This window comes from Hypanus sabinus, chromosome X1, assembly GCF_030144855.1.
Source record: "Hypanus sabinus isolate sHypSab1 chromosome X1, sHypSab1.hap1, whole genome shotgun sequence".
Taxonomy (NCBI): Eukaryota; Metazoa; Chordata; class Chondrichthyes; order Myliobatiformes; family Dasyatidae; genus Hypanus; species Hypanus sabinus.
The window spans coordinates 22234526-22258955 of record NC_082738.1 but is presented as its reverse complement, the minus strand read 5'-3'; the positions used below and the strand labels follow the sequence as shown (position 1 = coordinate 22258955).

Below are 24430 nucleotides of genomic sequence, written 5' to 3'. Positions count from 1 at the left end.
GCCTCAATACTAAGTTGTATGTGTGTTATAAATCTAATTCTGCGCATCAGCCAAGTAACACAATGGGGATGCTTTGCAGCAGCAGGGACTAGAAATCTGGTCAGGATTGATGGGAAGGTGAATGGTGCGAAATACAGAGAGATCCAGGATAAAAACCTGATAGCCTCTGTCAGAAAGTTAGTCTTTCAGCACGACAACAATCCAAAGCACTCTGCAGAGCAACAATGGAGGAGGCTTCAAATGAAGGAAACTGATGTCCTTGAGATGTCAGTCCTGATCTTAACCTGATCGAACATCTCTGGCAAGACCTCCAGATTGCTGCCAAATAACCTGGCACAATGTGAGCAAGTTTGCAAAGAGGAATGGGCAAATCTTGCTCCATCATGTGCAAAGCTAACAGAAACTTATCCAAAAAGACCACTAGCTATAGTAGGTGCGAGAGGTGGTTCAGCTAAGTACTGAGCAAAGGAGGGTGAATACTTTTGAACTGCTGACATTTCAGTTTTTGAACTTTTAATTTTCCATGCTTTACCATTTTCCCTGTTTTTTTCGACAGTACTGTGAAGAGGAACGTGTGATTCACAAATAAAAATTCTCAGTTAAATTGATCAAATTCCCTGGTTGTAATACTCATTTATGTGAACAAAGGGTTGGGGGCTGAATATTTTTACAAGGCTCTGTAGCAGTTCACAAGAAGGGAGTTCACTGTTAAATGTTTAAAAAATGCAAGGCACTTTGTACAAAAGATAAAGCTTGTTGGTATTTGATACTGTGCTGTTTTCAGTGGGGAAGCCATGTTCATGCATTAGCTGGTGGGATCTGACTAACAATCGGGCCTGACACTCTGTGCGTTTCTGTCTTTTCCAGTTGACCTGGAGAGAGAGAGCAAAGAAAACCAGTGGTTGGGGGTGACTGTCAAAAGCCAAGGAATTGGAGGGAAGGTTGTGGTGAGTTGATAACGAGAAGCCAAGGAATTTGGAATGATTATATAGTGTATCTGCTGGAAGACACAGTTTGAGCAGTTAAGCTATGCCTTTGAACAGCTGTGAACTAGTAACCGATCAGACATGGAGCGACTGCATTCAAAATCAATTTAATCCTTAAATATTGCTTTGATTATTCAAGAATGGAGTCAATAATGCTGGTGCAGGGATGGTTGGAAAATGTTTAGAAGGCTGTAAAAGGGTAAAGGGAAAGGTGGTTATTAAATCTTAAAAAAAGAACGACACTGAGGTGGAACTCGATGCTTCCTTGGTCATTGGCTGGGCTAAGCTTTTTGTTGCATTTTAACAGTTGCAGTACCTTAGGTCTGAGAGGTATGTTCAATTCAGAAAGACTGCATGAAGAGATTAGGATTAACCTATTTGACAGGGACACTCCTTGGCTGGAATTATGGAAGTGACAGTATCAGGAAACTAGCTTGGAGAGGATTCAGTTTCAAATTTATTTATTTTTCAAATTTACATGGAAACATAGAGTAAAATTGCGTTGTTTGTGTTAACAATGAGCACAACCTAAGGATGTGCTGGGGGCAGTCCACTAGTGTCACCACACATTCAAGGTAGTTTGGCCACAATGCTCAGCTGAACAACACAGAACACACCAAGTAACAAAACAACAACAACAAAATGAGCCCACTGCGGTTTCTTGGCTTTCGATCTCTGGTGGGATTGCTCTGCTACTGGAGAGGGGAGAGCCTGCCACTATGCCTGGAGAATGTTCCCCAGATTTTCTGCATTTTGGATAAGGACTTGGACTATAGACTTTTTTCAGTCATGGCTTTTTTATATTCTGCGTTTTTTGCCCAATCTTTCTCGTTTTTGTGGGTGGGGAGGGATGAAGTGCCTGTTCTGATTTTATTCCATTTTTTGTGTGAGGAGAAGAGATTTGGGGGTTGATAATCATGCTGCCATTCTTTCTTGGTTTCATGACTATCTGGAGAAGATGAATTTCAGAGTTGTGTACTTCAATAATAAATGAACCATTGACCTTTGGACTCCAGCCTAGTTTCGAACTCCTCCACGTTCCTAAATCCTAATACGACCTCTAACTCCACCACATCACTGTCCCTGAACCCTAACATGACCTAACCCCTAACTCCCCCGACCTGTCCCCAGAACCATCACATACAAACTTAAAAAAAGCAACTAGGTCTGAGCCATCATCTTGGACGGACACCGCAGCTTGGTACCACCTTGACCAGAAGAACCCCAAAAGGAATGGGCAGTTAATTTACAATCATTGTTTGACTTCTGGGATCCACTTAAAACGCGAAAAACAACAAGAGTTACTGAGCTTAAAGGAGCGAGAGAGTGGAAAGGATTGTTGGCAGCAGTGGTTCAGGGATAACCTATCTCTGATACTAATGCAGCTGCAGTGTCAGCCTGACCCTCCCCTATCAGGTTTCCCTGACAAAGTTGTCAAAATTCACCATGTAGGCAAAAGGCAAGCAGAAATATCATCAAAAGCTGCTAAAAGCAACCGTTTCCCTTTTAAATGGTTTTGAACTTGAAAGGATGCCTTGATGAATGATCACGAGACCCATCAGAGAAAATAAATGAGGAAAATCTCATCTTAAAAAGGCACACAGTCTCATCACATAATCAGCATAAAGCTCATCCCATGATCAGATGTTTGTGGGTTCAAATCCCAGTCTGGTCTGTTGCTTAATTTTTTCTGTCACTCTGTGGTTGAGATCCAAGTGGGCACAGTCAAGTGATATTACTTTCATGTTACTTTGCTGCAAGGTCACCTCTTACTGGTTAGCTGCACAGTATCTTTAAATGCATTTGGCTTTAGCTGAAGCTATTTTGCAGCCTGGGATCAAGCAGAGCACTATTTTGATAAGAATGGCTGTTCCTGGCATTAACATTAAGATCTCCGATATTGAACCAGACTCCAGGAACAATAAACGTTTCCTCAATACTGATCAGTTGTATTTTGACCTTGCCAATTTTCTGCCTCTGTTTCTTTTTTTAAAAAAATAGTGACTTACAATTTTGTTTTTGTTTTCTTACCACATGTTGCCTCCTGTAGGCTTAGGATCCTTCAGCTCTCTCACAAGTCATCATTTTACTGTATTACCTGTGCTACTGTGCGTTAACATTGCGGGCAATTTCAATGGTTCAATGGTTCCATTTAATATCAGTGAGTGTACACAGTATACAGCCTGAAATTCTTGCTCTTTGCAGACATCCACCAAAGCAGAAGAGAACTCCAAAGAATGAATCACAGTAAAACATTATAACCTCAAAGCCCCCCTCCCCCCTCCCACGCACAAGTGGCAGCAAAGCATCGACCCTCTCCCTCCCTCAGCAGGAAATGTCAACACCCACCACCCACCAAGCAAGCAATAGCAAAGCCCCCAAAGAGCCCCATGATCTGCAATCCAACAAAAAGCTATTGTTCACATGCCACAGTCTCTCTCTCTCTCTGACTCTCTCTCCCAAACAAGGGACAGAGAGGTGCCATCCCTTTTCCACAGCGAGAGGGGAGACCAGCAAAATGCAACAGCTCGCTGATTGTGATGTTACAGTCTGCTGTGTCGCTTTTATTCCGAGTTCTCCAACTGAAGAATCGACAGCAAACTCTACCCTCTCCATCGAGAGAAAGAGAGAGAGATCGCCTGAGTACAGAGGTCTCCGCTCGCAATGTTCTGTTTCTCCTGCGACGCCTCAGTTGGTGACACTGGCATGGAATCTGGTCTGCCACAGGGCTGCAGGGCCTTACCACAAAGGTGCACGTCCTCCAGGCCGCACCCTGAGGAATGTTGAAATATGACCATTTGGCAAGCTCTGCACCATCACCGCAAAGAACTGAAGTTTGAATGCAGCTGGAGATGACAGACTCCAACAGAACTCCATCCAAAAAGAGACATGAAAGGGAAGAAATTGAACTGTTTTGCAGACGAGCTTGAACAATCTGCTCTCTGGCGACAGCTCCAGTTTGACTGCAAAATAGTTAACGGCTGAAACTGATCTTGCCTTAACCCAAGATTCAAGCATATCACTTGCAGTGGGAACTGCTGACTGTAATGAGGAGCAGAGCATTGGGCAGATCTAGCTCAGTATGACCACTCAGCGCAACAAAGGGTCTCCATACCCTTTCTATGGCCACCTCCCACTCGGACACCAACACCCAAGAAGGGAAAAGTCAACAGGAAATAGTGAAAACATCTCAGTCCATCATCGGCAGAGCCCTCACCACCATTGAATATATTTACATGGAGGGCTGCCGCAGGAAAGCAGCATCCATCATCAAAGACCCCCAACATCCAGGCCATGGCCTCTTCTTGCTATGACCATCCAGAAGAAGGTGCAGGAGCCTTAGGTCCCACACCACCAGTTTGAAGAACAGTTATTACCCTACCACAATCAGGCTCCTGAACTGGCATGGATAACTTCACTCACCTCAACTCTGAACTGATTTCCCATTTGCGCCACAACAGTGTAGCGGTCAGCGTGACCCTAATATGGCTCAGAGTGTTGGAGTTTGGAGTTTCCAACGACACCTGTAAGGAGTTTGTCCCTTCTCCCCGTGACCATGTTGGATTTCTCTGGGTGCTCCGGTTTCCTCCCACGGTCCAAAGATGTACCTTAATTGTAAGATGTAATTGGTCATTGTAAATTGCCCTGTGATTAGGCTAGGGTTAAATAGGTAGGTTGCCACTACTACTACTACGTCGATTCAGGCCTAGGGGGCCAGCGTTGGGCAAATCGTTGGGCAATCATTGGGACAGATGGCCTATTCTGTGCTGTATCTGTAAATAATAAATAAATAAGTACATAAACAGCCAGATAAGTAAATAAAAATCTACAGACTCAAGGACTCTGCAACTCATGTCCTCAGTAGCATATAGTAATATATAATATATAACTTTGATATTAATCCACTGAGCCATAAACCAGTGATCTTGTGTTACTCTATGAGAAAGCTCACAGGGCTGACAACCACAGCTATCAATGGTTCTTTAAGAAGAGCATAAACACCTGACCTTTCAGGATATTGCAGGCAGCTAGCGGTTATCCTGAGATGGGGGAAGAGTTAAGTGACTCAATTAAAGGAGTGAGTTTCAACAGCTGTAGGAAAATTGTGTCTGTTTACCGGAGACTCCAGAGCCAATAGTCTTACATTTGGGAGTGAGAATTTAGAACTTGCCCACACGTGGTGTGGGTGAGCGGAACAGAAGGGATACGTTTAGAGTAGTAGATGATGGAGGATGGAGAAATGAATGGAAAAGTGCAGTGGAGAAGTTCTCATGGACCATAAATGTCAGAATTGACCTGTTGGGCCAAATAACCATTTATTGCCATATAAATTCCAAGTGAGTGTCTTAAATTGGTTGCAGACATGTGCCCATCGCTATGAGGTGAGGCAGCGCGTGAATCAGCCGGAGGAAACCCGGGACATGATTGGCCGTTGCTACGTCCTGAACCAGGATTTAACGATCAAAGACGAGTTGGAGGGCGGGGACTGGAAATTCTGCGAAGGCCGCTCGCAGGGTCACCACCGATTCGGCTACTGCCAGCAGGGCATCGCAGCGGGCTTCACTCCTGACAACCACTACGTCTTTTTCGGTGCCCCAGGCACGTACAACTGGAAAGGTCAGTCACTTACAAGTTTTGTGTGAGAAGGGAATTGATGGCCTTCTTGCTAAGGTGACCAAGATAATGGACATTGTTGAGTGATGAAATCATCACTGTCACTTACTCATCCTGTGAGTCATAAAATCACTTTGCAGGCACTGAGCTATCTATAGTTTGCATCTTAGTTTCCTTTTCTGACCAGAGACACACTGCACTGTCACTTTGAATTCTAAGGTTTGAAGCAAGTGGGCACTACTCTCTCAGAGCTTGTGCCTGAGGCAGATGCAGTCCTTTCTCTTGATACTGTGTAGATGTATGTCAGGTGAATGGCAAGCATAGGCATTACTTTAGCCAGTTTGGTGCTGAGGAATTTTAACCCCACCCCCAACCAAAAACTTCCCCCTGCCTGCCACAGTGGTTGATGGTATGAGCAGCTAGCAGAAATATCAGCGTCTTTAATGGGCTATATCCAGCTACTAGGAAACACTGAGAAATTTGTGGGTGGGGCAGAGTTATTCAGCAAGTTACATAATCCGCTGCCTACAGCGGACATAGGGCATTAACACAAAGATATCTACTTGCTTGCTCCATATCCATCCTCAACACTTGGAGTTATGGCCACTGTTTCATTCAACTGCCTGCAGTGTAGCCAGGTTTTGATTAGAATCCAACTCAAACCGATAGTGTAGAAAGTCAGCTCACTGTCAGAGGTCAAAACTGTCGGACTGGGCATATCACTCCGAGAAGTTCTGAGAATTGGTGGTGTAGGGAATGGCAAGATGCCATTCATACGAAACAAGATGCTTTCCTGAGCTTGGGTTATGTATGCTACAACTGATCTTGAAAACACAAAGTAATTGAATCTTTCACCATTGCAAATGCAAACATTAACCTGAAAAGGACAGAACCATCCCTGTTAACAACTGAACAAGGAGGTTATGTGTTCAGATCCATTATTTAAGAGGGATACAAGTTGTAACTGTGTGATGGCCACTCATGTTGAGTTAAGCCTGGGAGGATTCTGAAGGAGTCTCTTACCTGCTCATGTATATTCCAGATGTTTATTCCCTAAAACTTTATTCCTGAATCAGGAAGAAGTTTTCCTTCCATGATCTGCAGATGACCCATTTTGCCTTAAAGTAACATTTTGCCATTTTTGTTGTCAGGCAAGAATTTTAAAGGAACATCTGTAAACTCTAACAATATGCTGTAAGTAGCAAGCATTTGCCTATGTTTTCCTGGATTTCTTGTATCCATCCGTGACACTTTCAGGACATATTAAAAACTATTGGTAAACATCCAGGGAGTTCCTTGATTTGGCTTCAAAAAGTTTGTCAGCTGCCCAAGCAAAAAGCAGTGCTCAATTACAGTATAAAATATGCTTAACTGACACTGTAGAATAATCTGTTGATGGCAGTAGCAGAGCCACTGGAACTCCTGGCAGTACCAGAAGCGATGACCCGTTACCCTCAATCATTTTGAGGTGGGCCAATGAGATTGGTTCCATTTAAAGCCTAGGACTTCCCTGTCATCCATCTTCAATCTCCATGTTGGGCCTGCAACTCTTGACCGACTCAACTTCTAGGCAAGGTAAGTCACCATTCCACGTTTCATGATCTAGTCCACTTCATTGATTTCCCCTCCTGCCAAGTTGGCCAAGTTTTGCTTTCAGTCTCTGTGTCCTCGCCCTTTACCCAGTGTGGATTTGATAGGAAAGACTTGTGTGACATGCGACCCAGGAGCAAAGACCCTGCTCGTAACGCAGGTCTTAACCTGGGCAGTGTACCGTTACTCACGTACAATGTTGAGAACTAATGCAGGTGTATGGTACATCTTCTGTTATTTTTTGCTTCATTTACCTCTCAATATTTTTAGGTAATGTTCGGGCAGAACAGCTCAGTCATACTTTGGTCTACATGGGCATCTATGACGACGGACCATACGAAGTGGGTGATGAAAGAAAGCAGCTAGCTGAGCTGGTTCCTGTACCTGCCCATAGCTACTTAGGTAGGATATTTGTCCAGTGCAGACAGAGAGCGGTGACTGGAGGTATTCCAAGAGAGCTGAGGGTTCCATTTAGAATCACCACCAAAATACTTGGCTTGACCATTTTGGGTTCCCAACACCTGTTTTGATTTTAGTTGTTCTCATTTTGCTTTCTGTACCTCATGAGCAGGCTTATTGTAAAATGTGAAAGCACTCCTGCTGGATTTACATTCACCACCAAGTCACATAAGCTGTGCACTGGTATTGTATTTCTGCACGGGGCATCACAGCGTGCAATACCATTAAAGGGCATGGCCTTTCTTGATGGTGCACTGTCTCTGCACCATGCCCATCATGGTAACCTGACAGCTGAGTTTTTCAGATAACAGTGGCTCTGATAACAATGGCCTTTAGCAGTTTCCTGAAACCAGGGACTCCAGTGAAAATAAAGAATGAGTTCCTGCTTGTGGTGAAGTGCAAAACATTATTTGCCTCAACCCCACACTGCCCTCTCTGATTTATGACTGGAAATTCAACAGTGCTATTATTAAACCCCGTGGAGCCCTCAGCTGCTTGTCCAGTCACCGCCCTCTGCTGTACGCTTCCTTCTGAAGTCTAACTCATCTTCTTCTTTTCCCCCTTCTCCTATTCCCTGTCCGTCTCGAATGCACAGGTTTAATATTTCTGTCAACAACCAGTAGTTCAGACCCTGATCAGCTGGTTTACAAGACACCGGACCCTGCTGAGAAAACAGCCAGAAGCCCTCATGACGTAACCCAACATAGTTACTTAGGTTTGTAACTGAGCATGTGCCAGGGAAAGTGTGCAGCCATTCCCTCTCGTGTCTTTATCTGTGTCGAAACATTTTGTGCAGGAAAATTGAAAAGGCAAAAAGCAAAGCACATGTTGTGTTTCATTTACAAGGCTCCATATTTCTGCACATTTGATGGTCACATGAATGTCACTGCTTCCTGTTGGTCAGGCTCCTTAGAACAACCTGATAACCAATCATTTGGAGGCCTACCATGAATGTTGATCAAGACTAGAGGTGAATGCCAACTGTAAAATAGGAATAGTGGGGGAGAACTTTTTTGTCAGCAACAGTGAGATTACTTTGACTTCAGTTAGGAAAGCGATAGAGTACAAAATGGATTGAAAAAAAGAGCAGAACAGCAAGCAGAAATGGAATATGGATCCTAAGATCTTGGAAAATGTCCTAATTCCTACTATTCTAAGAAAGGTGGGAAAATATGAAGTTGTCAGACTCTCAATCGTGCTCTTTTTAGTTGAGTTGAATTGATCCATTAGGAGACAGATTTAAGCTGAACAACTTTACTAAATGTTAACAAGATTGAAAATGGGAAGAGTGAAAGTTTAGCTTCCTTAAAAGCTCTCGGGTGAAAGCCGTGTCCCTGAGTGTACTTAACTGCAAGGAAGCTGTCTTGTTAAAAGTGACATTACTGATGTTCAAGGAACCATATGGAAGCAGTGATGTTGCGTGTGAGATGTGTGCATAGCTCACAACGTCACAGTCTGTTGAATTGACTTCAAGCAAGCTGTTATGATCCAAGCTCTGGTGACACCAAAGGAACTTTTGTGCATTAGTTGGAAGTATGCCCAATCAAAAACAACTTCACTCAATTCTGGTAGTATATTACACAGTTGGCTGTCAGAGAGTATGGCTGCCTGCCATTGTGCCTGCAAGGAGTGCTTCTGATTATTCTGCATGTAATGACACCAGCATGTTTCAGTTAACTGCTCTTAGTGCTGAAACCTGGTGCCCCCCCCCCCACATGGAAAGGGTGAACCTAAGAAATGGCTCTCTGTGGTTGTCAAGGTTGGTCGCTCGAGATATATCTCAAATGCTTGTGAATGACTTTGAAAGATTCCCAATTAGACATGTCAAATTAAGCTTCTACAAAATCATATCCTTCCTATTACCCTTGACGATTTGAATGAGATAGAAAGTGAATCCAGCGCATATGGCTTCCACAGATATTTCTGGGAATCTAATTCTAATTCAAATTACCAAAGTTATGAATTTCAGGTTTGTGACTTGTCATTGTCAACTGAGGCACTTGGAAATCGGACAGCTTTGTGCCTGTTTTATAGGTGTAAAAAAAAAGTCCAATTTTGTTAGCTAACATCCTTCATCCTCAAAAATATTCAAAAAATATCCAAAGGCTGTTAGCCAACCTGAAAACTGCCTAAGACAGTTGCAGTGAGGGTCCTGGTGAATATTGTAGGATCCCTCTGGGGTCCTAAAAAGGCCTATATAAAAAGGTTTGGTTATTACCAGCCTCAGTTGCTGCTTCCATTGGCAGTGGGACCTGAAACTCAGTCCTGTTGAAGAGCAGAGATCCTTGTGGAGCTCTCACTTGCTCCCAAGATTATTTATATGAAGCCCAGGAACATAATTGAAATCAGACTCAAGCCTCACAGACCAGGCACCTGCTGGGGCTACGTCCCTCCCTTTGTAGCTGATACCAGGCATCAATGAATTCCTACCCCAGAATTGCTTGTCCATTGTTGTACCAAAAAACTCCAACCCCCACCCAGTGCACCTGAACTACGTTTTTAATGCACTTTTTTGTGCATGTATTCAAAAGGATAATAAAGTAGGAAGTGGTTGTGGCAGGAAAGAACGCTAGCCTAAGCTTGCATCCAGTGAAGATAATTGGGAATAATGTCATCTAATGGATGTCAGGCTTGAACAATAGAAACCACCTGTCAATTAATATTGGAACTTAGGTATGTTGCTGAGCAGTGTAGTGGGAGCCTTCCTCAGAGGCCTGAGCTACTCCTGGTCTGAAAGCACTGATACAGGTGGAAAATATTCCTCTTTGTAGCCATCCCTCATATTGAAAGTATCATCAAAGGGCAACATGCAAGAGCTTAAAGGCATGTTTCTGAGAATTCCAAGTTATATTTAAAAAGACCAATTGCAATTAGTAATGCACACCCAGTCCATGTGGATGGTCATAATCTGCTTGTGCTTTGTCCATGTGATTCGCTGTCAGTGGCATGTTAGTGCCTGTTGCATGTTTCTTATAGCTTTCTGTGTTAGTTGGATACTTGTCATGTCATTTCCAGTCTCTATTTCCGCCCTCTTTGCACATGCTTTAACAGTTGCACTGACCACCTCCTCTCCCTGTCACTTTGTCAGATTGTGGACTAGTAGTGTACAGCAGTTCGGAACCAGCCACGAAATTCCAAACAGTGCAGTCCCAGCTTTGATTCCGTCATGCTGCAAAGCAAGTTGACCATTTGAAGCCAAGACAGTGGTGATGGTTGGCTTCAGTCCCACTAGGCCATCCAGAAGTGAGCTACACTGCTGCTCTTCATTGATGATGACAACTGCATGTCCCACATGTTCAGCTAGTCAGACTAGACTTATAGCCTGAAGAGTGGCCAAAATTATCAAAGGGAATCTGGAATCTGCACCCGTAGATCAGTAGCCCAACATGACTCCTTCAAAAGAAAGAAAGAGAGAGAGAGAGAAAGTAAGAAAGACCAAGAGGGTTCAAATTCCAATTTGCCTTGATGAGACCCTGGTTCATACAAGAGATGAGCTCCAGGATACCAATTATTTTCATTTCCAGCTTGAATTCGAGTAATTAGTTTTGGACTTGATGTTCTTAAAATGGGTGGTTGGTAAAGTTAAGGGCTGGTTTACTCTGAATAACTCTAGTCCTCTCATTGGCCAGTACAGTTCCATCACCATACTTCATAACTAATATTTCCATTGACTCATGCCAGTAATTTGACCTGTTAGTTTCTATCAGTTTTAATTGCTGCCTGATTTAGGAGCCAAACATTCCATCCTTTAAATTGCTGCCAGCTTGCTTGAGTTGGACAAATAATTGCAGTAACAGCAAGAATACAATCATCTGCTTCACTCAATTAATGACCAGCCACTAGGTGTCTTCATTGCACTAGCCTCTCAACATCTTGGAGAGATACTGAATGCCTGTGATGCCTCATTTTTTTCCCAGCACACCTTTTCACAACCCTCATGGCTACAACTCAGCGCACCATTTTTTGACTTGCATGGGTTGAGGAATTGGAGTTGGCACTTGCATAAGTTCATCGAGTGTTTATGACTTCATACTTAACCCTACCTCAGCATCTTGAAGATTGCTTCACTCTTAAGCCACTGTGGCAACCCCTCAGTGAGAAAATTCAGAAACCTACTCTTTACAGAATAAGTACTTGTTAAAAGATGAATTATCATATTTGCTTCATCAGTCTGAGGGAGTTGTGTATCCTGTTACTTTCAATGATTGCTCTGTAGGTCTACACTGAATACTTCAAGGAGCATTATTGTCCTTTTGGGAGCTTGTGATAGGCTTCTGGTCATTGGATCCTTTGAAGGAGATCCAAATTGTACAAGATGTTTTTTTCTGATAAGTTACATACTTTTATCATTACATTGTTTATAAATGAATTTCTATTTTCAAGGTACTTCCACTTTTGAATGAAAGAAGATGAGCAGATTGAGCATGTGTTGTGCATATTTTATATTAATTTTAAATGCTACAAGTCTTTACCACGGTATGGCTGGATGTGAGCCTATGTCTTACCACTCCATGGTTTTAAAGCCTGGAACTCTATTAGAAATGTAATTTACTACAGAAACCTTGTAGCAGGGATATAGTCAACCTAGAAGAGCTGTCCGCCAGACTGCACAGGTAACAGCCTGACAGAATTCCAGTACAGGCGAACCCATCATTGGAAGCATTTTGGGGTGGTTGCATTCCAAGAAAATGGTCTATATCATGATTTTCTATAATGCCAAGGCATGTCATCTGTGCAGATGTCAAGAAACGCAAGTTAGAAAAAATTTGTCTTTATTTACTTGCTTTCTAATATTTTATTCTATATATCAGAATTTTTACATAATGTTTTGTGAATTCTGTAAGCACAAGTTTCTATTACCTGAGAGGCCATAGTGTGGGGATTGCCTGTATTCTAGACTCCTTCATCACAATTCCAGAGCACATCTAATCCCACAGCCTCGGTACCTCCTTGTGCAATTAGATCCTCAATTTCCTCACTTGCAGACCCCAGTCATTTTGGATTAGCAACTACATCTCCTCCATGGTCTCCATCAGCACAGCTGCACCGCAAGTCTGCATGCTTAGCCCCCTGCTCTACTCGCAGTGTGTGCTCTACTGTGTGCTCTACTCTACTGTGTGGCTAAGCACAGCTCCAATGCCAATTTCAAGTTTACTGACATCACTGTTGTAGGCTGAATCAAAGGTGGTGACAAATCAGCATATAGGAGGGAGATTGAAAACCTGGCTGCGTGGTACCACAACAACCTCTCACTCAATGTCAGCAAGATCAAGGAGCTGATTATTGACTTCAGGAGGAGGTGGAAAATGGAGGTCCATCAACCAGACCTCATCAGGGGAATCAGAGGAGGAGAGGGTTAGCAACTTTAAATTCCCTGGCATTAGCATTTCAGAGACTCTGTATCTGGGTCCAGCATGTAAGTGCTATTATGGAGAAAGCACAACAGTATCTCTATTTCCTTAGGAATTTGCGAAGATTCAGCATGACATCTAAAATTTTGACAAACATCTATAGATGTGTGGTGGAGAGTGTATTGACTGGCTGCATCACAGCCTGGTATGGAAACACCAATGCCCTCCCCACCATTTTGTCGCAGAAAGCAGCATCCATCATCGGGGACTCCCACCACCCAGGACGTACTCTCTTCTTGCTGCTGCTGTCGGAAAGAAGGTACAGGAGCCACAGGACTCACACCACCAGGTTCAGGAACAGTTATTATTCCTCACCCTTCAGGCTCTTCAGCCAAAGGGAATAACTTCACTCAACTTCATTTGCCCCGTCACTGAAATGTTCCCATAACCTATGGCTCACTTTCAAGGACTCTTCATCTCGTGTTCTCAATATTTATTGCTAATTCATTTATTTTATTTTGTATTTGCAGTTTTTTTGTCTTTTGCACAGTGATTGTTTGTCCATCGTGTTGAGTGTGGTCTTTGATTGATTCTATTGTGTTTCTTGGATTGACTGTGTATGCTTGCAAGAAAATGAATCTCAGCGTTGTGTATGGTGACGTAGATTTGATAATAAATTTACTTTGGCTTTGAACTTTGAACAGGCAGTGACAGTGGTGTGCAGATAGAAAGGAGTAAGCTTGGAAGTCCTGTACATTGAATTAGGCTCATGAAGTCTCATGGCATTAGATCAATTAAGGATTGGCAGTAAATGCTGGCATTGCTAGTGACTACCAGATTCTGAAAATACATTTTAAATAGGAGCAACTGGTATTGCACCATTTTCTCAGCACTGCCCTGAACAGCTTGTTATAGTAGATTTGCTCAGTACTGCCAAACCAAATAGATTAACTCAATAAATTTCCTCTGGTTTTGAAAGCACTATAGAAATGGAAAAGAGCATCATAAATCCACACAGAGTAAACTTTTAACCACCTGTGAGTTTATATGCAAAGAAACTAATATGAAAATAGTCCTATTCACATGAATTTTCCATCAATTATATTGAGAGAGCCTCAGTGGCAGTTTTCCTTTTGAATCTTCCTCTGAGCTGCATCACCTCCAGAGACTTTTCCTAGTCCACTGGTTACCCTGACTCCAAAACCTTTGGTGGGACTGGAGTCATATATATGCCAGACTTGGTTGACGATAATAACATTCTTTACTTGAAGGGTATTAGGGAACCATCCATGGTCACCTTACAAAGGCCAGCTTTCACTCCAGCTGCCATGGTGGGATTTGAACTGCTGCCCCTGTAGCAGTCATCCAGAGCTCTGGTTGTTAGTCCAGTAACTTAACATTTATGCTAATGTGCCTCCACATCTGCACTGTACTAATTTGCATCAATTGTAATAAAACATAAAAATAGATTCCTGGACACAACTACCAAAACAAAACTAGCCGGCTGATCTGTCTGGATGGCACACAAAGACTTTCACTGTATATGTGGCATTGATAAATCCATATGAATTACCAAAGAAATACCTCACAAGAATTGCCTCTGTGCTGGCTTTGGACATCAGGTGTGTTTTGTAGAGAATTAAACTGTCCCTCTGTGGAATCCTTGCAGAGAGAGTCCTCGCCATCCAGAGTAGACACCTCCGTTTTCAATTGGTTGGCTCCGTACAGGATGCCATGCCCTTGATACCATTCTCCTCAGCACCCACCTACCCCCGGCTAGCCTTTGAGTGCGGTTAACCCTCTCACAAGTGGCAAGGTGGTAATTGATAATTGGTTTATTATTGTAACATGCACTGAGATACAGTGAAAAGCTTTTATTTCATTCCATCCAGACAGGTAATTGCTTACATACTGTAAGTACACTGCGCTGGTACAGAAGGTGTTACAGTTACAGAGAACGAGCAGTGCAGGTAAACAATAAAGTGTAGGGGTCATGATGATGCACATTGTGAGGTCAAGAGTTCATCTTTATCATACAATACGTCTATTCAAGAGTCTTATGACTGCTGGATAGAAGCTCTTCTTAAACCTGGTGGGTTACATATGTATCTTCTACCCAATGGACAGAGAAGAGAGAATGACCAGGATGGGAAGGGGTCTTTGATTATGTTGGCTCATTTCCTGAGGCAGCAGGCAGTGTAGATGAAGTCCATGGAGGAGAGGCTGATTTGCGTGATGGACTAAGCTGTGTCTTGGGCAGAGCAGTTGCCACACCAAGCTGTGATGCATCCAGATAGAATGCTTTCAGTTATGACTGGTTTAGTAACAGGGTATAGGTGTTAACACTTTGTAATGCGCTTGCTCCGTTCCTACCTGACCCATTCCTTCCTTTACCTCTGCCAGTCGGGATAATATATTGAAGAACCTCTGAAATGGCCTAGCTCTCTTACTGATACCTCTAGTATGTTCCTTTGAGCCTTTAATGCAATGGCAGAGCTGGAGAGAGTGATTTTCATTGTTATGCTCGAGCTGAGAATGATGGGAATGAGCGAGCCAAAGGGAAGCTCGCTTTTGACCTTTTGTTTATAACAAGCAAGAGAAAATCTGCAGATGCTGGAAATCCGAGCAACCCACGCAAAATGCTGAAGGAACTCAGCAGGCCAGGCAGCCGCTACGGAAAAAGTAGATTTAGAAAAAAAGCTGGAGTAGATCTTAAAGGTGGGGAGGGGAGAGAGAAACACCAGGTGATAGGTGAAACCTGGAGGGGAGTGATGAAGTAAGTAGCTGGGAAGTTGATTGGGGAAAGGGACAGAAGGCCATGGAAGAAAGAAAAAGGGGGGGGGGGAGGAGTACAAGAGAGAGGCGATGGGAAGGCAAGGAGATAAGGTGAGACAGGAAATTGTGAGGGGGGGGTGTGGTGGTATGGGCCTTTTTTCTCCAGTCCTGCTAAAGGGCTTTGGCTTGTACTCCTTTCCACAGATGCTGCCTGGCCTGCTGGGTTCCTCCAGTTTTTGTGTGTGTTGACCTTTTTGTTTATGTCAACTTTCTCTGCCCACCTACCCTGGCTTTTCCCCATGAACTCAATGCCCTCTCCTCCACACCACAATCCAAACCACAAGCTAGTAATCAGCCTGCCAATGTTTTCAGATGTCTTCATAATGAAATGTGCAAAACACATGACCAGACAGCTCTGCTGTTCATCAAAAGATTGAATTGTCGGCTACTTGGAAGAGTAACTAGAAGTTGCAGACTGGAAAGTTAGCTGAGCCAGAGCCTCACTGGAAGGGTTGCTCTGGACTTCAGCTTTGAAATTCCTTCCATGACTTCGCTCTCCTTCAGCTCTACCACCCTCTGAGATATTTTCCAATCCTGACCTCTTGATTACCCATGAGTTTAGTAGCCTGGGCTTTAAAATTCTGTAATTCTGTAATTCTTTTTTAAACTTCTCTGCCTCTTGTAAATTCTGATCCCTCTTTAAAAAAGCTCTTTGATCAGCCCTGTGGCTGTCTCTTGACATTTCTGTCTGTTTCTTTGTACAAAATTTTATTTTATGTCATTCCTGTGAAACGTCTTGGGACATTTTGCCAAATTAAGTGCATGATGTTGTTGGTGGGCTACGTAGAGATTATTTATCAAGAACTTCTTTCTGAAAGCCTCTTTTAGGCCCCAGTTAATAACCTTTAAAGTGCATTTGATAATAACTCAAAGAAAAGCACATTCTGGTCTCCTGACCATGGATGTAATCTATAATGGGCTGTCAAAACTAGCCTGGTTTAATCATAAAGCAATAGTCTCAGTAATGTAATGATTATAAATGGATGTCACTTAACTGCCTTTATTTTATGAGGAGTTAAGGTGCCCTTGAATATATTTGAAGAAATAAGGTGTAGAAATCAGACAGGAGGTACCCATGTATAGAGTATTTTGACTTGTTCATAGTCATAGTGATAATAGACAATAGACAATAGGTGCAGAAGTAGACCATTCGGCCCCTCAAGTCTGCACCGCCATTCTGAGATCATGGCTGATCATTCACTATCAATACCCGGTTCCTGCCTTGTCCCCATATCCCTTGATTCCCCTATCCATCAGATATCTATCCAGCTCCTTCTTGAAAGCATCCAGAGAATTGGCCTCCACCGTCTTCCGAGGCAGTGCATTCCACACCTCCACAACTCTCTGGGAGAAGAAGCTCTTCCTCAACTCTGTTTTAAATAACTGACCTCTTATTCTCAATCCATGCCCTCTGGTACTGGACTCTCCCAACATCTGGAACATATTACCTGCCTCAATCCTATCAAATCCTTTAATTATCTTAAACGTTTCAATCAGATCCCCTCTCAATCTCCTCAATTCCAGCGTGTACAAGCCCAATCTCTCCAATCTCTCTGCGTAAGACAGCCCTGCCATCCCAGGAATCAACCTAGTGAATCTACGCTGCACTTCCTCAATTGCCAGAATGTCCTTCCTTAAACCTGGAGACCAAAACTGTACACAATATTCCAGGTGTGGTCTCACCAGGGCCCTGTACAAATGCAAAAGAACATCCTTGCTCTTGTATTCAATTCCCCTTGTAACAAAGGCCAACATTCCATTTGCCCTCTTCACTGCCTGTTGCACTTGCTCATTCACCTTCATTGACTGGTGAACTAGGACTCCTAGGTCTCTTTGCATTTCTCCCTTACCTAACTCGACACCGTTCAGACAATACTCTGCCCTCTTGTTCCAGCTTCCAAAGTGGATAACTTCACATTTATTCACATTGAATGACATCTGCCAAGTATCTGCCCACTCACTCAGCCTATCCAAGTCTCCCTGTATTCTCCCAACGTCCTTTTCGCATGTCACACAATGATGTAGTGAAATTAATAATTCGATTGTTGGCACTCAATTTGGCTGAATCTCATCAAACATTTGACCCATGTTAACAGGTTTTCTGAAAAAAGTCCCGATATTCTGTGAGGAAGAAAACATTGAGCATTTGGAGCAATCTGCCATTTTGCAATAAAATGGCTGCCTCATCTCATGAGATTGCACCTTGTGAATCCAGTGTTTCCTTCTTTACTTGTTGCATACAGTGGAGCAGCTGAGATCTGAGAGCTGCAGCAGTTAATTCATTCCCCCAAATTAAAGGGTTATTTGTGCCACTGAATTTGCTTGCTTGATTTGATTTAACTGATGTACAGTTTTGGAGAGAAGCTATTTTTAAACTGCACCAACAAATAATCTATTTACCTTTTTTGTTGAGGTGGGCATTGCACTTGTGGTCAGTCTAGCTGAGAGGAAAGATATTTGGGAAGGAAACCAGGTTTTTTTAAATCCCAGTTTTGATCTCTGTGGATCTGTTATGTGAACAGAGAGCCATTTGCTTAGTGTGATCATGTTTTTGCATAGTGTACAGTTTTTTTTCTCTGTAGCCTGCACTTGTCTTAACTGAACCAAACCCCAAATTGAAGCAAACCGGCATAAAATCACTGTGAACTAAACTGAGTGCATTGCATGTAAATTCAGTTTGGGTGCCTATAGGAAACTCAGCTTTACTCCCAGTCACCACGTAACAAGGGCTCAGGAAGTCAATTCAGCTTGTTGGCGGTACCTGTCCCGATGAGCCAGGAGCTTGTGAGTTTGAGTCTCAGTCCCGTCTCTGAGTCCATGGGTTCTGCTGATGCTTGGTTTAGAGCTGAGAGAGTACAGAGCAGTGTTTTTGAATGTGGCTCAAATCTGAGCTTTGTTTGCTTGTTAACCACTTCTTGCCTCTGGCTTGTGGAAAGCAATGGAGTTCTTCAGGGGGTTGGGATTATGGATTATTCCAAAATTTATCAATTGGATCTGGCTGCGGATGAACTGGCAGCATTCAATTCAGGTTTTGCAGCAAATGGCTCTAGATCAAGTCTCTGTCCACATGATACATTTATGATCCTGTGATGCCTCTGTATTGTATTTCCCTTTGGTTTACTTGTTCATTAACCAGTTTAATATAGTTCATTAACTATATTCATGGTCCGAGTTCCTGTCCAGCCATTAAATCTTATTTTATCTCTTGCTGTCCAGTCAAGAAGCCAATTCCTTCAGGAATCAGCCAGGCAGCTTTTGGAAACAATGTATTTTGAAGCCCATCTCAGTTTTTTTTAAATACCTTGCTCTTAGCTGTTTAGTCAAACAGATGTGCATCATTCCAGATTCACCAGACTTCACTGGGACGGTAATAAGCATTTCACCATTCCTGGACAAAGGCCAGATGAAAGGAATCTTATCTTGCTGCACCAGCTGTGATTTCTCCCCATAGTCACATAGTGTGCCTGACCTCAATAGAACGGCTAGTGAATAGTCACCAGAGGGCTAAGTATAAAATTCTATAGTGATTCTCACTCAACAGCTGAGGAAGAAAGTAAGCAAACTGAAGGTAAAATATGCTGATATGTATGGGAAGCCATTTTGTTCATTTCCTGTCATGCTACCCAAATGAGTGTCCTGGGCCTTTCACAAATGGTGGTGTGGGTGGTGGCTGAACGCCCGAAGTAGATGTGGTGTGAGGGAAAATAAACAACAGCGGAGGTTGAGCCTCTCGTGTGGTGAGGCCCAGCAGGTCAAGTTACTGGGGCTGCACTGAGGAATCGCATAAAATGTTTAATAATTGAACAGTACAAGCCTTATTGTGAGTACTTCGTTAAATATGAGGATAAAAAGGATGGAGGTGTTATCAATATTGACATTTCTTCCTCTTTGTATCAAAACCGATCAGATATCGGAGAGCTGTAACCCAGGCTGGTTCCTCAGCAGCTGCAAATTGCCTCCAGTTTGAAGGCAAGTGGCAAAGCCTGGAAGAGTACCATAGGATTAGTGCAAATGGATGGTTGTTAGTCAGCAGGGACTCATGGACAAAAGGCCTGTTTTCATGCTGGATGACTCTCTGGCACTTCTCCCAGAAAGGTAGATTGTTCACCTTGGTGTAACCTGCCCTAAACTGAACAGACGACATTCTGCATTTACAAAAAAAGAATCAATTTCTTAATTGTTAATTGCCATTTGACATTGCACACATCTTCACACAAAAGCAGTTACAAAGACTGAGACTGGCTATATTTATGGCCAATTCACATCCACAATTACTAGAAGCCATTTCTTTTCCCCACCTGACTGTTCCCAGGTGTAAATCAGGTCCTACTGCCTTTGTGCCATTCATTCTTCATGCTGTAAATTACAAGGGACTGGGATGGGGAAATGTTCGGGTCAACAATGCGGCTGTCTGAAGCCCTGCTACTTGTCTGATATTGTGGTGATCTTTCAGACTGGGTGTAGGTCCTGGCATATTGCTGCATTGTTTGGGAGGTGCACCCTTTTGCTTTTCAGAGCTGCCCTACTGAACTGGGGTACTGCCTACTGAGCCCTGTTCCGGGGCCACTTTCCACTTCCATTTACTCTGTATTGAAGGATTACTCTGTATTGTAGCTGGATCCTGTTGCTTGCAACTCTCTCACTAGTGAAAATAACTTCAGCATTTATCCTGTAAAGACCCCTTCAGACTCTATAAAAGGAAAATCACCCCCTCATTCTATACTCCAATAAGTGCAGACCCAGGGCTTACCCCAATCTGCTGATAATCACTGAGTATGTAAAGGATTTTTGCATATTCTTGCATGTGTAATGTATATGTGTACTTGCTTATGTAAAGCTCAAATATGAAGTCCTGTGCACACAACCTGGCTAGACATCGTCAACAACAAATCTGGAAATTAAACTGGTTGAGGGATTGGTTCACGTTAGAAGCTATCTTTGCTTGTGGGATTGGGCTGGATTCCAGCCCAAAATCAGTGAGATGGACAACTTCACGATCTGCTGGTTATAAGGATGATGTGTGATCTAGGTAGTATGAACCTAGTCTTAGATGGATGTGAGCCAAGAGCAGGGGTTAGGCAAACCTACTGACCCTCAGAGCAGCACACAATAATATTCCGATATCCAAGAGCTACAAGGCATACAGGACTCTTATACATGAATTTAATTGCTGACACTCCACCTTATAAAAAAAGACAATTCAGTAAATCGGTGCCTGTTGCATTATGACTGATTACTGCTGGTGTTGGAGGCCCTGCGAGTCTCTACCCTAGCTGTAAGCTTTGGGAAATCTGGTGTTGGTCTATTACTGTCACTTGTACGGAAGTACAGTGAAAAGCTGGTCTTGCGAAGTCCTACAGATCAGATCATTACACAGTGCATCTAGGTAGAACAAGGTAAAGCAAAAACAATGCAGAGAAAGTGCAGTGCAGGTAAACAATGAGGTGCAAGATCATAACGACGTAGATTGTGAAGTCAACGGTCCATCTTATTGTATCAGGAAGCCATTCAATAGTCTTATAACAGTAGGATAGAAGCTGTCCTTGAGCCTTGTGGTATATGATTTCAAGGTCTTGTATCTACTGCCCAATTGGGGCTGGGGTGGATGGGAGAGATTGTGTGGGTGGCCAGGGTCTTGGATTATTTTGGCTGCTTTACTGCAACAGTGAGAAGTATAGACAGAGCCTATGGAGAAGAAGTTGGTTTGTGTGATGTGCTGAGCTGTGTCCACAACTCCTTCTTTGAGTCAGGGAGCTGAGGCGATGTGGCTAGTAAGGTCTGAGCTCACAAACTCCATTGTGGAATGCAGTGAGTCACCACAGGATGTGCTGAAAATTGAAATGAATCACATGCTACTTTTCTTCATTCACCGAATGTGGATATCACAAACAATGCCTTCTTTAATAGCCACCATAATTGTCCCTGAACTGAGAAGGCAACCACATTGGTCATATTTAGACCATATTGGGTAAGGACAGTAGATTCCGTTCCCTAAAGAGTGTTAGTGATCTGGATGGCTTTTTACAATAATCCTGTCATTTCATAGCTACTCTTACCGAGTCAAGCTTTTGATTTAAATTCTATATTTATTAAATTACTTGAAATTAAATCTTCAAACTGCTGTGATGGGATTTGAACTCACACCTCTGGATCTGTCCAACATTCTGACTGCTAGTCTAGACACTTAACTGCCATGCTACTGTATTCTGTTCTTGAGCAGAAGTTGTTTTGCTTCCAGAATCCAATTGTAATCAGTGATTTATGCAACATCTTTGGAGTGGAGTCCAACTGGAGTTCCACTAATTCCTTTCCCATACTCAGTGCTTCTGTAACCATGATTTTGGGAATCAGGGAGCCTTCAGTGAGCACAGTAACCATAAATGGATATATAAGAAATGTGAGGCAGCATCTCCACTTCTGCAAGTGTTCAAAGAGTTCAATTGGCATGTGATGTTCTTGTGAGTTCCTTAGCCTCTTCTTTGGTGCCTTGCAAAATTTTCCTCACCATATATTTATCCATTTCCCTCTAGAAGGTCTCAATTGATCCGGTTGTCACCATATGTGCAAGTAGCGTGTCCCAGACTCCAACAACATATTGCATTAAAAAAAAAGCAATGCATTTTGCCACTCGCAGATGCCCCATAATGTCAAGGGATAACTTCAGATCCTGGACTAATTGCTTGTCTTGAAGTTGTCTGTAGGATTTCCCCTTTCTTTCAGAAAACTACTGATGGGCTCCAATAATTCCATGGACCTATACACCAATCATTTCACAGTGCACTAATGAGCAATGTCAGTAGGCTAGTCTTCATTCCAGCTCCTTGATGAAAATTTTCAACAGTCGGCAAGTCTTCCCATGTAAGCGGATAAGATTGACAATTTCCAGGATAGTTTAAGTAACATTTTAAGCATCCATTTGCATGAAATTCTGGAAATTTGGGATCAAAGTTTATTCAACCTTTAAGAGCCTACATCTTTTCCTATCGTTGCTGGTACTTTGCCCACTGTAACACTGAATGGTTTATGGAGTATTACATCAGCATTTTCCAATACTAAGTCAAATACGTTCTTTGTCAACACTGTAGGTTTTAGTGCCACTAAGTTCAATGTTAGCACTCATGTCTGTGGAAACCTTGAAATCAAATATTACTGGTTATAGTTTATCTTCTGTGTCTGGGTTCATCGGGAGCAGGACTGAGTGGTGGAAAATTCTTCACATAACTTCGTATGCTGCTTGCAAAACCAGGACTGATGTGTGAGATAATGTCTCTCTGTAGCAATTTGTTTAAAACCAAGTATTTTAAGACACCTAGACTGCAGTTGTACATTCCAGTGAAGCACAATTGATCCCCAACACTGACACACAATGTCACTGATGCAGATTTTTTGAGTGGGAAAAGGTTGTTCCTGGTTGCTGTGGCAACCCACCCACCCTATAAATGACCAAATACAGCACCACGGTCTCTTGTAATCAAAGCCAAAAACAATTTCCATCATTGCATACTTTGAAAGTTGGGCATTGTGGCCACTGAACACTTCCAAATGTCTAGAATCTATTTTAACCCAGTTGTTGCCACTCTCCTCTCAACCTCCTACTAACCCGATTAGGAAAATGATGTAGGTAGGAACAGTCTACCCGGTGTTCCCTCCAGCAAAGTGAGTGGAGAGTAATATTGTGCATAGTGTAAAATAGGTGACAGAACCACTCCTATTGGTTTCTGGCCAGTGAGCTTATTAGGATTAGCCCCAGTGTCCTTTTACACTCTATGTTTCTAACAAATGTTTGCTTAATTTGCTGGCTCAGGTAACATGACTGATACGTCCTGCACCATACAGCATATTGTGGTTTATACTAGAGTCCTGAGCAACGCCTAATCAAGGTTATTAAAATAAATGACTTTACCTCATCCCCTTGATGACACCCTAACTGATCCCACCCCAGGTCCTCTATGCCCAATGCTCTGTTCCTAAAATTCCTTGCACATTACTCATGCCAATATTTCCATAGCCAGTGCTTTTTTGTTTATTAACTGCTTGTGCCTCTTTCAGGATTCTCTGTCGATTCAGGTAAAAGTCTCATTCGACAGAACAAGTTGAGTGTCGTCTCTGGGGCACCAAGAGCCAACCACAAAGGGGCAGTGGTGATCCTGAGGAAAGAAAGCGTCAACAGGCTAGCACCCGAACACATCTTGTGGGGAGAGGAACTCGGGTCATCGTATGGCTACTCCGTTGCCACGGTGGACCTCAACAGTGACGGGTGAGTGGAAACCCGTGAACTTCTTAATTGTCTCATTCCCAGGTCTTAGCTCTGTGACTCCACCGAGATCCCTGTGTTCCTTGAATTCAGGCCTCTTTTGTTCATCCTCAATATTCTTATCTTTGCCAACAGTGGCTGCCTGATCCTAGGCTCAGAAATTCCCTCTTCAAACCTCTCTGCCTCCGTTTCTACAGAAGAGTAAAAGAAAATGGCAGATGCTGAAAATAAAAACAGAAAATGCTGGAAACACTCAGCAGGTCAGGCAGTATCTGCAGAGAAAGAAACTGTGTTAACTTTCTAGGTCAGTAACTTTTCATTAAGACTAATCCCTTAGATAC

At 42.9% G+C, this 24430-nt stretch overlaps 1 protein-coding gene across 3 annotated transcripts in view; it reads left to right on the top strand.

The window, feature by feature from the left end:
• The window catches only part of LOC132384679 (integrin alpha-7-like), a 187657-nt gene that overhangs the window by 97611 nt on the left and 65616 nt on the right, over positions 1-24430 (top strand). For 2 of the 3 annotated variants that reach the window (XM_059956041.1, XM_059956043.1), the window contains exons 3-6: positions 868-947; positions 5348-5603; positions 7461-7592; positions 23885-24092. In XM_059956041.1, the coding sequence (XP_059812024.1) occupies positions 868-947; positions 5348-5603; positions 7461-7592; positions 23885-24092 (676 nt within the window). Of the gene's footprint in view, positions 1-867; positions 948-5347; positions 5604-7460; positions 7593-8244; positions 8365-23884; positions 24093-24430 lie in introns of all 3 variants that reach the window. The other variant, XM_059956042.1, reaches the window with a different exon arrangement.